At 45.1% G+C, this 13,950-nt stretch overlaps 1 protein-coding gene across 1 annotated transcript in view; it reads left to right on the top strand.

Annotated features, from left to right (window-relative positions):
- RHCE (Rh blood group CcEe antigens) overlaps nucleotides 1-13,187 on the top strand; it is a 39,927-nt gene extending 26,740 nt beyond the window's left edge. Inside the window, exons 8-10 of the mRNA XM_040229637.1 lie at nucleotides 4,404-4,483; nucleotides 9,193-9,266; nucleotides 13,082-13,187. Of these exons, the coding sequence (XP_040085571.1) occupies nucleotides 4,404-4,483; nucleotides 9,193-9,266; nucleotides 13,082-13,108 (181 nt within the window). The 3' untranslated portion in view covers nucleotides 13,109-13,187. The remainder of the gene's footprint in view (nucleotides 1-4,403; nucleotides 4,484-9,192; nucleotides 9,267-13,081) is intronic.
- The last annotated feature ends 763 nt before the right edge of the window (nucleotides 13,188-13,950 follow it).

Here is a 13,950-nt window from a genome sequence, read left to right as displayed (position 1 = left end):
CCCTCCCCTCCCCCGAATTCTGTGATTCTCTGGCTCTCCCAGAACAGTGGTTCTCAACAGCAACAGTATCTCCTGGGACTTGTTAAAAATGCAAATCCTCCCCTACCCAAGACCCACACAATTAGAAACCTGGCGGCGGGACCCAGCAGTCTGTTTTCTCAAGTCCTATATGTGCTTCTCATGCAAGTTCAGGTTCAAGAACTATTGGCCTATAGCAAAAAATAGAAACAAAGCAAAACAACCAACCAATCTGCTGCTAAAGGATTAAGAGCTAGCTTTCTGGTGAAACAAAGCCCTGACTTAGAGCATTTACCGATTTCTCTGGTGCCAATACTCTCACCATGGCTGATTTCAAGCCATCAAAGTGATACTCCCAAACATGGAGTTGAGAGGAGATGAGAGCTGTCGTCCTGTGCGTCTGTGTGAGCCTGACTCCAGCACCGTCTCCACGTCAAGTCTCATCAGGATGAGACAGCTGAGGACCAAGTATTAGTTTTCTCTCCTCTGCAGGAACTTGGCAAAGGAAGGGCACAGTGACAGCAGTGACCTCTCTCGGGGTGGCCTCTGGTCTGTTGGAAGTAAAGGGCACAGGCCTCGGGGACAAATAGAGCAAGGTCACACTGAACAGTTGTGTGACTGGGCAAGGTATTCAAACTCTCTCTAAAGTCTCAGTTTTCTATCTGTAAAATAGGATGATAAGATGCATGTCCCAGGGCTGCTGTGAAGATTCAGCAACATAAAAGAAAGGGCTCAAGGCTTCCCTAGTGGCTCAGACAGTAAAAAATCTGCCTACAATGTAGAAGACTTGCATTCAATCCCAGGAGGAAATGGCAGCTCACTCCAGGATTCTTGCCTGAAGACTCCCGAGGACAGAGGAGTCTGGTGGGTTACAGTCCATGGGGTCACAAAGAGTCAGACACCACTGAGCAACTGATACTTTCACTTTCTTACAAGAAAGGGCTCAGGACAGTGCTTGGCACGTAGTAAACAGTCAACACACGGCCTCTTTCTTTAGGATAGTTACTGATGCTGCTGCCTCTGTAAGAAGAGCATCTGGACATAATGGAAAGATGGCAAGAGGACTGAGCTGGTCGTCAGAGCACTTCCCAGGAAGTGTGGATCAGCTGCTTTACTAGCTCTGTGTCATTGGACACGTCATTCCAAAGGATGACTTTTCATTCATTCCACAAACAGTATTTGCCCATTTCCCTATTCGGGTGAGTGAGTGTAAATGAGTCAGATGCTGTGCTTGGAGCCTGGATGGAGCATTTTTCACAAATTGTGGGATTTTTAAGTGGTGTGAAGACACACTGGAAGAGCCCCTTAGGGCTGAGTGTCTCCACGCTCTTCCCACCCTCGCTGACCTCCAACTTCAACAACAGCAGAGGAAACCTCTGTCTGAGATTTGCCCCGGCTGCTGCACCTAAAGGAGATTAAAGCAATATTTTTTTTTCATTGTATCTTGGTTACCTCCTATTTCTCTTCCATTTAAGCTAGTGACACAAAGTTCCTTTTAAATAGGTTTATTTTAAAAAAAATTTTTTTTAAGTTTACTTAAAAATATACGGGCTTCCCTGCTGGCTCAGATGGTAAAGCATCTGCCTGCAACACCTAGGAAGACCTAGGTTCGATCCCTGGGTCGGGAAGATCCCCTGGAGAAGAAAATGCCAACCCACTCCAGTACCCTTGCCTGGAAAATCCTATGGACGGAGGAGCCTGGTAGGCTATAGTCCATGGGATTGCAAAGAGTCAGACACAACTGAGCAACTTCACTTTAAAGAAAAATATTAAAAACAAAATAGTATCCCTGGGACTTCCCTGGTGGTCCAGGAGTAAAGAATCCGCCTGCCAAGGCAGGAGATAAAATCCACATGCTAGGTGGTCACTAAGCCCAAGCACCACAACTACTGAGCCTCTGCTCTAGAGCCCAGGAGATGCAACTGCTGCAGCCTTGAGCTCTAGAGCCCGTGCTCCGCCACAAGAGAAGCCACTGCGATGAGAGGCTTGAACACCGCAGCCAGAGAGCAGCCCCCGCTCGCCACAGCTAGATAAAGCCCACACTCAGCAATGAAGACCCAGCGTGACCATAAACAAATGAATAAATAATAGCATCCCTGGAATGCAGATCTGGCCAAATCTGAGAAGGGAGCCCACCGATGCTGAAATTTGGCCACTTTTGTGGGTAGACTGAACTGCCTGGTTTGAATCCCTAGAAACAGCCATTCCAAGCCACATGGCAATGGGACCCTTGGTTCACTTTCCTAACCTGCACCTCCCATTTGTAAAAAAGGGACTTTCAGATGGTAAACCATAGAGGCTGAAGCCCTGGCACAAGGAGCCCACCCTGCGTGGGGAATGTTAACACAGCCATTTCTGCCTCATCCATTTCTACTCTCAGATGGCAGCAGGGTAGAGCGAACTTGGGTTGTAAGTAGCAGATTTGGGTCTAGCCTTTATTCTACGTGCAATGCAGGAGACTCTGGTTTGATTCCTGGGTCAGGAAGATCACCCAGAGAAGGGAATGTCTACTCACTCCAGTATTCTGGCCTGAAGAATTCCATGGACTATTCATTGGGGTTGCAAAGAGTCGACACGACTGAGTGACTTTCGCTTATCGCTTTTATTCTACCACTTACTACTTTTTAAAGAAACTTTTTTCTTGTAATACAGTCTACTTCCAGAATAGTCACGTATCATAAGGGTTAGCTTCCCTGATGGTCCAGTGGTAAAGAATCCAGCTGCCAATGCAGGAGGCACAGGCTCAATCCCTGGTCTGGGAAGATCCCACATGGCACAGAACAACTAAGCCTGTGCTTCACAGCTATTAAGCCAGCGCTCTAGAGCCTGTGCTCCTCAAAAGAGAAGCCGCTGCTACGAGAAGCCCGCGTACTGCAACCGGAGAGCAGCCTCCACTCGCCGCAACTAAGGAAAAGCCCGCATAGCACCAAAGCCCTAGCTCCGCCCAAATAAATAAACAACAATTTTTAAAAACATGTCATAAGAATACCACTCAATGACTTCTGACTTGGCCGATAACCAGCACACAGAAATCTGTGCCCTGTCCCAGGGCAACCACTAACCTGACTTCTAAGAGCAGCAATCAGTCTTGCCTGGTTTTGTCCTTTAAATGCATAAAATCATACAGGAGGTCTGCTCTTGTGTTCCTCTTGGCTTCTTTTACTCATCTTTGAAGTTGTGAGATCCATCCATGTCGTTGAGTATCTCTGTAGATTGTTCATTTTCATTGGAGTATAGCATTGATTTGTGCTTGGGCTTAATTGATAAAGGCAACTGAATGACAACATGGAGAGGCCAAGGTCATTGAACAGAAACTTCAGTGTTCCAATTGCCCTGGAAATGAGAGGCATGACATACCATGCAGGGACACGTGAAAGCTTACCACATGCAGGGACCAGGCAGTAGAGAGAGACGGGAGCAGAGACTATGTCTTTAGGACTAGAGTGGCAGGGGAGGGACACAGGGATGTCCCCTATAGGCCGAAAGTGAAAACACAAATGTTAGAGCTTGCAGTTGGGGGCTTGTAATGAAAGTTGACTTATGAGAGATCGAGGTAAACAATGTTGACAGTTTGGCCCTGTAATAAATGAGTGGCAAATACAAAATTTAAGAAAACATAGAACAGAGCTCCATTATATGAACACAGCACAATTTACCCATTGTCAATGAGCATTTGGGTAGTTTCTAGTATGGAGCTAGTATTGTTGTTATGAATGTTCCAGCACTTTTTTTTGAACCTACAAATGCATTTCTGTTGAGTATATGCCTAGATGTTGAGCTGTTGGATCATACAGTTTTCATGCAATCTGCTTCGGTGGATACTTTCAGTTTTCTATTGTGGTTTATACAGTAGAAACTGAGAGCTTCCTTTACCTAATATATAATTTAGACATCAAACTTACTGTTTTAATTTTCATTTCCTTGATGACTACTTAAGCATTTGAATACCTCCTCTTTGGAAATGTCTGTTCAGTTTCTTTTGCCTACTTAGACATAAAACCTTTCTTTTTCTTGCCCTGAGAGACAGGAAACCTTTATCTTTAACGGCCTAATGAGGAAACTCAGGACTCCAAGGTTAAGTGCCTAGGGTCACACAGCTAGTGACAGAACTGGGACTTGAACTTGGGTTTTCTGACTTCTGCTCTAGTTCATTATCCATGAGCTAAAGTAAGCCAAAGAGAATCTTGAAATCCCGTCTTCCCCTTCTACGTGTCTGAGCAGCTTTGCAGGAGAGCTACGGGAAGGCACTGCCTGGGGAGGGGACATTCGTTCTCCCGGTGGCCCTTGCTGACAGCGTCACTACCGATGCGCATAGTCTTTTTGGTCCCCAGTGACCTTTGCAGCCTGATGCCCAAATGTGACCACCTCTGCTTTGTCATTTCTAGGCTCAGCCACCAGGTACTCATCAACATCGGGGCATTGGGCTTCACCATCATCATGGGTGTGACCTCTGGTCTTTTGACAGGTCAGTGTGAGACCACCCTTCTTCCACCATCGTCCAGGGTGCAGGGTCTGGGCCGAGACTGCAACTGGCCCATGGTTGGACATGTATGTACCCATCTCCTTCCCCATGAACCCACCCCCTCAGCTCCAGCCAAATGAGGCTAAGGGCTCATATCTAGATTTAAAAAAACAAATGAACACAGAATCACAACATTTCAGAATTGGGAAGGCCCTCAGAGGTCACCTGAACACTGTAGCCTCTTGAGCCCAGGACTGGTGATTTCACTGAATTTTGTACAGAAAACTAAGGAAACCCTGAGGCTTACAGAGCTTACCTGTTATTCCCTGATAACACCTAAACTGCTATTTTGTTCAGCAAATAAACCAGGTACTAGGGACACAGCAGTGAACAAACCAAATTCCCTGGTCACACCAGGTTGATATTCTAGGTGGAGAGGGAGCTTTTACCATAAATAGGAAAAAATATGGTACATCAGATGGTGATAAGCACTATGAAGAGAAATAAATCAGGGTAGGGAAATGCAGAGTCATGGTGAGAGTGGGGTGCTCTTTAGGAAGGGTAGTAAGGAAGTCCTACCTAAGAAGTTGACTTTTAAGCAAGGACTTGACTGCAAAGAAGGAGGGAGACATACTGTGTATTTATCTGGGAGGAGAACTTTCCATGAAAAGGGACAGCAAGGCCAGAGGCACTGAGGCAGGAGCATCCTTTGCCTGTTCGGGGAATAGCAAGGATGTCAGTGTAGCTGCTGTAGCTGGAGAGGTGGGGAGAGGGGAGGGGGCTGGAGACAGAGCGGCAGCAAGGGGCCAGATCATTCTGAAGATGGGAGGCCATTGGAGATCTGTAGGCAGAGGACTGAAGTACGTTTTTACTTCTGCAATGTGACAGAAGAGCAAAGAGTCTTGTGAATGTGACTGTGAAAGTCGCTCAGTCGTGTCCGAATCTTTTCGACCCTGTGGACTATAGCCCACCAGGCTCCTCTGTCCATGGAATTCTCCAGGCAAGAATACTGGAGTGGGTTGCCATTCCCTTCACCAGGAGATCTTCCTGACCCAGGGATCAAACCCGGGTCTCCCACATTGCAGGCAGATTCCTTATCATCTGAGCCACCAGGGAAGCCCCCAAAACACATATGGCATGTGGGATCTAGTTCCCTGACCAGGGATCAAACTGGAAGTGCAGAGTCCTAGCCACGGGACCACCAGGGAAGTCCCAGAAGAATCGTGGGGAGACATCAGTTTGCCTATCTTATACGCAAGATGAAAACATGCATTCTGTCCAGAACTGTTCACTGTTATTCTACAGGTAAATACCTCTTCTTGGTTAGACTCTCACATATTGTGTCTCTAAGCAGGGAGTGAATGCCAAACAAGAGACAAAATAGCCAAAGCAGACCCTAAAGAATGGTGTGACCTTGGGTGAATGGTGTGCCCTGGGCATTGGCTGGCTTTCTGTAAAGCGGATGGATTACAGTAACTATTCACTTGGCATCCTTTCAGCTCTAAAACATGCAGGATAGTACTTTTTTGGGGCCGCACGGCATGGTTGGATGGCATCAGAGACTCAATGGACATGAGTTTGGGCAAACTTCGGGAAATACTGAAGGACAGGAAAGCCTGGCATACTGCAGTCCATGGGGGTGACAAAGAGTCAGACACGACTTAGTGACTGAACAGCAATGGCATGGGGAGTCTCGGTTCCCTGACCAGGGATGGAAGCCACATCCCCTGCATTGGAAGCACAGAGTCTTAACCATTGGACTACCAGGAAAGTCCCGAAAGTACTTTCTGGAATTTTCAAGAATGAGATTGGCTAGAATTGCTTTAATGTACCAATTGGCCTCAGCTTTCAACAGAGTCTGAGATGACTGCTTAAATGCAGATGAGAACAAGGCCTTCTGCCATAAGTTTACATTCTATTGGTGGTGGCAGTCCAACCCTGAAGAGAGTTGCCAGATTTAACAAGTGAAAACACAAGGCTCCCAACTCAGAATTCAGAATTAACTGAGCATCCTGCCTTTTGTTTGGCAGTCCTACACCCGGGCTCTCATGCCATTCGCCACTGTCAGCAGTGTAGACAAATGACACTAAGTGGTGCTGCCTTGTAAAGCAACTCAGACGGCTTCCCATGCTTCACTGAGATCATGAAAGAGAATAAAGACACTCGTATTATTCCTTTAAGAGTTAAGAACAATGAGCTTTCATCTTTACATGTTGCTTTCTACTTGAGGAAACTGGTGATTAAAAAGTACTTGGACGGGATTTCCCTGGTTGCCCAGTGGTTAGGACTCCGCACTTCCACTTCAGCATCTCAGGTTCAATCCCTGGTCGGGGAACTAAGATCCTGCATGCCACTTGGCCAAAAAAAGAAAAAGAAAGACAGCCTTCCGTGTGTTGTGCACCACAAAGACATCCCCTAATCTTTCCCCAAATTAAAAAAAAATTTACTTGGACAATGTAAGGGGAAAGAGGCCTCCAAAAAGCCAGGATGGCACCAAATTGACCCCCTAAAATCAAGCATTTTACCCATGAAGAGACCCCTTTCTGTGAAGCCCTCCTATAGGCACTTAGGTAAGAAACAATCTTGGCGACTTCCCTGGTGGTCCAATGGTTAAGACTCTGTGCCTCCACTCCAGGGGCACAGGTTCCATCCCTGGTTAGGGAAGTAGGATCTCACATGCTATGTGGTACAGCCAAAAGAGAGAGAGAGAGAAAATAAAAAGAAGCAATCTTATCAAGCATGGTTAAGGGTTTTCCCAGTTCAGGCAGATTAAAAATAGCAGATTAGAGTTAGGTTTCCAGAGGTAAGACACACTGGTAGAAGTTAGCAGTGAGAGCAAAGAGCCTAGCAGGAGAAAGTAAATTCTTAAAACCAGACACAAGAACATGAGAAACTTGGGCTGCCAGAGAACGGGCCAGTAACTTTCAGCAGCTGTGGCCCTTCTCCACATTATATAGTGCCTTTGATAAATAGATATTCCTATCAACAACTCTAATTTTTTAAAAAAAGTCTAAATGTGTTCAGTGTAGTCTCACAAGACAAGAAAATATATTTTAGATGGATTTTCATCAGTGATGAGTAAGCCTCAACTATCTGAAAAATATATGTAGGCAACAGAGGTTCATTTATGAGTAATTCTAGCTAAATGAGGTGTGTTGATTACACTCTCCATGCCAATATCAGTTAAAGGCACACACTGTAAGAGGCGAGTGTGAGTGAGCACACACCTACTCTTGTTAATCTTACTATTTAATACATTGGGACGGATCATCATTAAAAACACACAGATAAGTCTATCAATGGTGGGACGGATCATCATTAAAAACACACAGATAAGTCTATCAATGGCATTTCCCTGCTTCATATGAAAGGTAAGCACGACTTTATGTGCTGGAAATTCCACTCTGAGCAGCTGGGGGAATGCATAGGGCCCTAGCTCTCTGGGCAGAGGTGGGATGGCTGACAAGAACAAGCACAGGAGCACATGTTATTACCTGCTTTCCTAACCAGTGGAATCTGGAGCTGAGGTCACTGTGACTTTCTTGGAACCAGGGAGGATGAGCCTGCAAGGGTGGCTGTTTGAGTCGCTCTCCATGGTACCTCTTGTGTTTAAATGAATCAGCTTTTAAGTGGGGCTTTGTGCAACAGGGTCCTTCTTCTCTGTCTTGGGAAGCATGTTAGATCCATGACTATCATATACCTCTCAGTGTAATCTAAATCCTTTGGATGTAATTGTTCTTAAAGTGAAGTGAAGTTGCTCAGTCGTGTCCGACTCTTGGCGACCCCATGGACACCAGGGTCCTCCGTCCATGGGATTTTCTAGTGGGTTGCCATTTCCTTCTCCAGGGAACTTCCCAACCCAGGGATAGAACCCAGGTCTCCTGCATCGTAGACAGATGCTTTACCATCTGAGCCACCAGGGAAATCACGAGGGCAGTCTAATTACTCTAAGACATGTCTATATTAGATAGGTCAACAAACAAACATTAATATCAGGTATTTAATCCTGAATATTTCCCAGTTCACATGAACCTGGAATTTATTGTTTAATTTAGAATTATTTGATTTGTAAGCGCTTACCTTTTTTTAAGCCAAATAAACAGAGCTTATTTACAAATTAACATCAAAAATATTACCCAGAGACAAAGACATACCAAGACGTATTTAGACAGACACAGTGCAAGACCTAGCTTCATTCTCTAAGTTTAGTCATGAATTAGAGATTACAAGGAGAAGGCGATGGCCCCCCACTCCAGTCCTCTTGCCTGGAGAATCCCATGGACGGAGGAGCCTGGAAGGCTGCAGTCCATGGGGTCACTGAGGGTCAGACACGACTGAGTGACTTCCCTTTCACTTTTCACTTTCATGCATTGGAGAAGGAAATGGCAACCCACTCCAGTGTTCTTGCCTGGAGAATCCCAGGGGAGCCTGGTGGGCTGCCGTCTCTGGAGTCGCACAGAGTCGGACACGACTGAAGTGACTTAGCCACAGCAGCAGATATTACAATTGTTCTTACCAGTTCCTTTTAAAAGATCTCTATAGAATTAATTAAACTGGTCCAGGAAGGACAGTGCTTCAGTGTGTCTATCTCCTGGTTGCGGGAGATAAAAGGATTTTTGTTGAGTTATCATAGGTGAGATAAGATAGTCTGATTAACTTTGAGATAAATGCAATCCTCTAAATGTGTAACATTTATTTATGAACTTAAACAGGTTTGCTCTTAAACCTCAACATATGGAAAGCAACTCACAAGGTTCACTACTTTGACGACCAATCTTTCTGGAAGGTAATATTTTTAACCTATTAATGTCGTAAGTTTAGAGTGAATGGACTTAAAAAGATACCTGGGGTATGTATGTTAACTTGGTGTTTATGGAGAGTAAAGTAAAAAACAAATGAAAATGAAGTAAGGAGCACTGGAGGAGAAGCAAATCCTTTCTTCGTGTGTGTGTGTGTGTGTGTGTGTGTGTGTTGGTGGGGGGTGGGGAGGTAGTAGATGTTCCCATTTCCCTGATGCCTCAAAGTCACTGAGGGTCGGGGATGTGGGAACTGACACTGGCCACATCTCCTCCCCATCTGGAGTCACCAAAGTGGGCTAATAGTTCGACATGAAGGTGATAGAATCCTGCGCTGCAAACGCCAGAAGGCCCGCAGGGGCCAGCAAGTCCAGTCCCCTCATTTGCTAGACTTCCGAGCGGAGTCATGACTGTCCAAGTTCTGAGAGGAAGAGCCGGGTAAATTACAGCCAGTGGACATGAGAAAACTTGTAGTATAGGGATCTGGGGTCAGTGAGTCAAGAGACATATAGCTCGAATAATTCAGCGACCACTGACAGTCTAGGTGACATTGTAGGGCTAGGAAGAAGGTCAGGGCTCATTCCCTGAGACCCCACTGCCTTCCTCCCTTTGACCTGCACTCGCAGTTCACAAAGTACTCTGATGTGTGTTGCCTTAGGTAATCTTCCAGCTGATGCTGAGGTTGGCTTTCTCACCCAGCAGCCCAAGATACTGACCACTAGGGGGACACAGAACCAGCCTTATTATGGACCTTGCTATTCAGGTCTGTAGGGGCCAAACTGAGAGAACCTATAGAGAAAACCCACCTCTTCTCCTTTTCCTTTATCTCTGTACTCCTCTTCCTCTTGAAACAGCTTTCTGGAGGCATAGTTGACAACAAACTGCACATATTAAGTATATAATTTGATATCTTTAAACATATTTATACCCCCCTGAAACCATGACCACATCAAGGTAAGAACCTATGTGTCAGGACTTCCCTAGTGATCCAGGGGTTAAGAATCTACCTTCCAGTGCAGCAGGTACTGGTTCAATTGTTGGTCAGGGAACTAAGATCCCACATGTCCCGGGGCAGCTAAGCCCATGTGCTGCAACTACCGAGCCCTCCTGCCACAATTAAGAGCTGTGTGCCACAGTGAAAGATCTCGCAGACACAGTGAAGATCTTGCATGCCACAATTAAGACTTGATGCAGCCAAATGAATAAATAATATGTTTTGAGGGAAAAGAACATATTCACCACCAAAGATTTCATCCTGCCTCTTAGAAACTGCTCCCTCCCAACTCCATCCTGTTTCATCCCCAGGCAACTACTGAACTGCTTTCTGTCCCATGGATTAGCTTCAGTTCAGTTCAGTTCCATTCAGTCACTCAGTCGTGTCCGACTCTTTGCAACCCCATGAACCGCAGCACGCCAGGCCTCCCTGTCCATCACCAACTCCTGGAGTCCACCCAAACCCTTGTCCATTGAGTCAGTGATGCTATCCAACCATCTCATCCTCTGTCGTCCCCTTCTCCTCCTGCCCTCAGTCTTTCCCAGCATCAGTGTCTTTTCCAATGAGTCAGCTCTTTGCATCAGCTGGCCAAAGAATTGGAGTTTCAGCTTCAACATCAGTCCTTCCAATGAACACAGGACTGATTTCCTTTAGGATGGACTGGTTGGATCTCCTTTTAGTCCAAGGGACTCTCAAGAGTCTTCTCCAACACTACAGTTCAAAAGATCAATTCTTCTGTGCTCAGCTTTCTTTATAGTCCAACTCTCACATCCATACATGACCACTGGAAAAACCATAGCCTTGACTAGACGGACGTTTGTTGGCAAAGTAACGTCTCTGCTTTTTAATATGCTGTCTAGGTTAGTCATAACTTTCCCTCCAAGGAGTAAGCGTCTTTTAATTTCATGGCCGGAGAAGGCAATGGCACCCCACTCCAGTACTCTTGCCTGGAAAATCCCACGGATGGAGGAGCCTGGAAGGCTGCAGTCCATGGGGTCGCTGAGGGTCAGACACGACTGAGCGACTTCACTTTCACTTTTCACTTTCATGCATTGGAGAAGGGAATGGCAACCCACTTCAGTGTTCTTGCCTGGAGAATCCCAGGGACAGTGGAGCCTGGTGGGCTGCCGTCTATGGGGTCGCACAGAGTCGGACACGACTGAAGTGACTTAGCAGCAGCAGCAGCAGCAATTTCATGGCTGCAGCCACTGTTTCCCCATCTATTTGCCATGAAATGGATTAGTTTACCTTTTCTCTAACTTTACGTAAATGGAACCACATCGCACGTACTTGTCTGTTTTCTTTTACCAAGTGTAATTATCCTGGGACCACCCACGTGGTCGTGTATAACCTGCCTCATCTTGAACCAGCTTCTCTCTATAGCCACTGGCTTCTCCCAACAGCCAGTCTCTCTCAGGCCCCTGCAAGTGCTCTTGTCCCTTTAGCAGAAGCAGGGTAACCCAGTGAAAGGACTCAGAAAACTGGCTTAATCTATCCATTCATTCCACAAGTATGTACTGAGCAACTATTATATATGAAGCACCCTGCTCATGAAGATACCACAAATAGGACAAATACCCACCTCAATTATTTGAGCTGCAGTAAATACTTGCTGAACAAATGAAGGGAAACTGGGGGACCCCATCTAACACTAGCCTCTGTGGGAGCAGGTGAAACAGAGTGTGTCCCTGGTACAGGAAGACCTGGATTCTAGTCACCTCTCTGCAAGGTCTGATGTAGGCAAGAACTTTGACTTCTCTCACTGGTTAAAAAAAGAACAGTAACCTTTGTTCTACTTCAGGGGGTTGTTCTGAAACTCAAATGAGGTCATGATATCTGTGACTACATTCTGTCTAATGCAAGCCACCACGTGATCGTAAAAGTTTAAGACTAGGGATTTAGACAACCACAGTGGAATGTGTTAAGTCTCACAGCTATCACTTACTGCAAGCCTACTGTTTCTGAGTCTGTGCTGGATGGTTTTCAGCATTATCTGATTTTATCCTCACAAAAACCCTGCGTAAGAATAAGTCTCCCCATCTAAAGATGAGTCACTTGTCCAAAATGACAGAGCTAGTAAATGGTACAGGAGGAAGCTGAATCAGTGTCTGTCTGGCTCCAGAGACACGTGTGTATGTCTTATGTGTTATGGTCAGCTACTAGAGAATGGCTATTTCCCCCCTCATCTTCTGATCTTTTTTAACAGCTGAGTAGAACCATTTTTTCAGCAGGATTATACTTATAGCTTGCATTTGAAATGCAAGAATACGAACTTCCCAAGCTGATAAATCCAGGAATGATTTTTTTGTAAACTATCCAAAAAAGACATCTTAAACATTATAAAATGCCCTTATTGTATGTCATAGAAGCAGACTACTAGAGGTTACAAAGGACATTCCTTCACTGATTGCCCAAACCATGCTCAGCGCTTCCTAGGGTGAGACACTCACCAACCCCAAGGATACCCATCTCATCCTTGGATGACAGAGGACACTATTGGGTTGGCCAATTAAGTTCATTCAGGTTTTTCCATAAGATGTTATGGAAAGAACTACTTTACATGGTGATGAGTCTCCTCCACTGGAGGTGTTCAAACAAAAGCCAGGTGACCATGAATGATCCATGTAAAGAGCTATATGACATGAGATTGACCCAAGAGGTCTTCCAATTCAGATTTTTTGAAAGAACTTTGTAATAAGACCTTTGTGATAAAGTAACATTTTGGGCAACATAAGATTCAGAATCAGTATGTGTGCAATATTGAGTGTGTAAGGGTTCATCTGTAATAAAAAGTTCACTTTCCTTTTACAGTTTCCACGTTTGGCTGTTGGATATTAAGGGAAAGCATCCAAGAGAAACAAGGCCTGTTTGGAAACAAGACAACTTTTCACCATTGCCCATTTGTGTGTGTGTGTGTGTACAACCACTTATTATAGCAAAGTCTCCTTATGTACAATGAGACAGGTCAGAGATAGATTTAATATTAAAAATAAAAGACTAAAAACTTAATAATCTTATAATGATTTTAAATAATTATGTTTAGTTTCATGAAAGATGATGCTCTCAATACCGTCTTGGGTACAGACACATGGTGGTGGTGGGTTAGTTAACTCGTGTCCGACTCTCAAGATCCCATGGACTGTAGCCTGCCAGGCTCGTCTTTCCATGGTTTTCTCCAGGCGACAGTACTGGAGTGAGTTGCCATTTCTTTCTCCAGAGGATCTTCCTGACCCAAGAATTGAACCCAGTTCTCCTGCATTGCAGGCAGATTCTTTACTGATTGAACTATGAGGGAAGACATTAAGGTTTTGGTTCAATTTTATTGACAATTCCTAGATTCTTTCTTGTGCTTAGTAAAGTATTAAGCCAACTCACCTATATCAGCAGAGCAGCTGATATAAAACAGGGAAAAACTGAAGACTCAGATTTAATCCTTGCTGACATTATGCTTTTATTCCAGTGGTTTTACAAGGAGTTCTTATTCCTTGAGCACATCCTCAATTTAACTGTAGGGAAGACATCTGCGATCCAACGTGGAGACAGACTGCCTCAAGATTTAAAAACTAGTCCTATGACCCTGAGGATATCATTTAAATCGCCATGGTCTGGGTTCCCTTATCTGTAAAAAGAGAAGGTAAACTTCAATCCCTAAGATCTCCTCCAATTCTCACACCCGTGGA

The sequence above is a fragment of the Oryx dammah genome, unplaced genomic scaffold, assembly GCF_014754425.2.
Source record: "Oryx dammah isolate SB20612 unplaced genomic scaffold, SCBI_Odam_1.1 HiC_scaffold_27, whole genome shotgun sequence".
Classification (NCBI taxonomy): domain Eukaryota; kingdom Metazoa; phylum Chordata; class Mammalia; order Artiodactyla; family Bovidae; genus Oryx; species Oryx dammah.
Note: the sequence above shows the minus strand (reverse complement) of the source record. Positions and strands in the feature narration are given on the sequence as shown.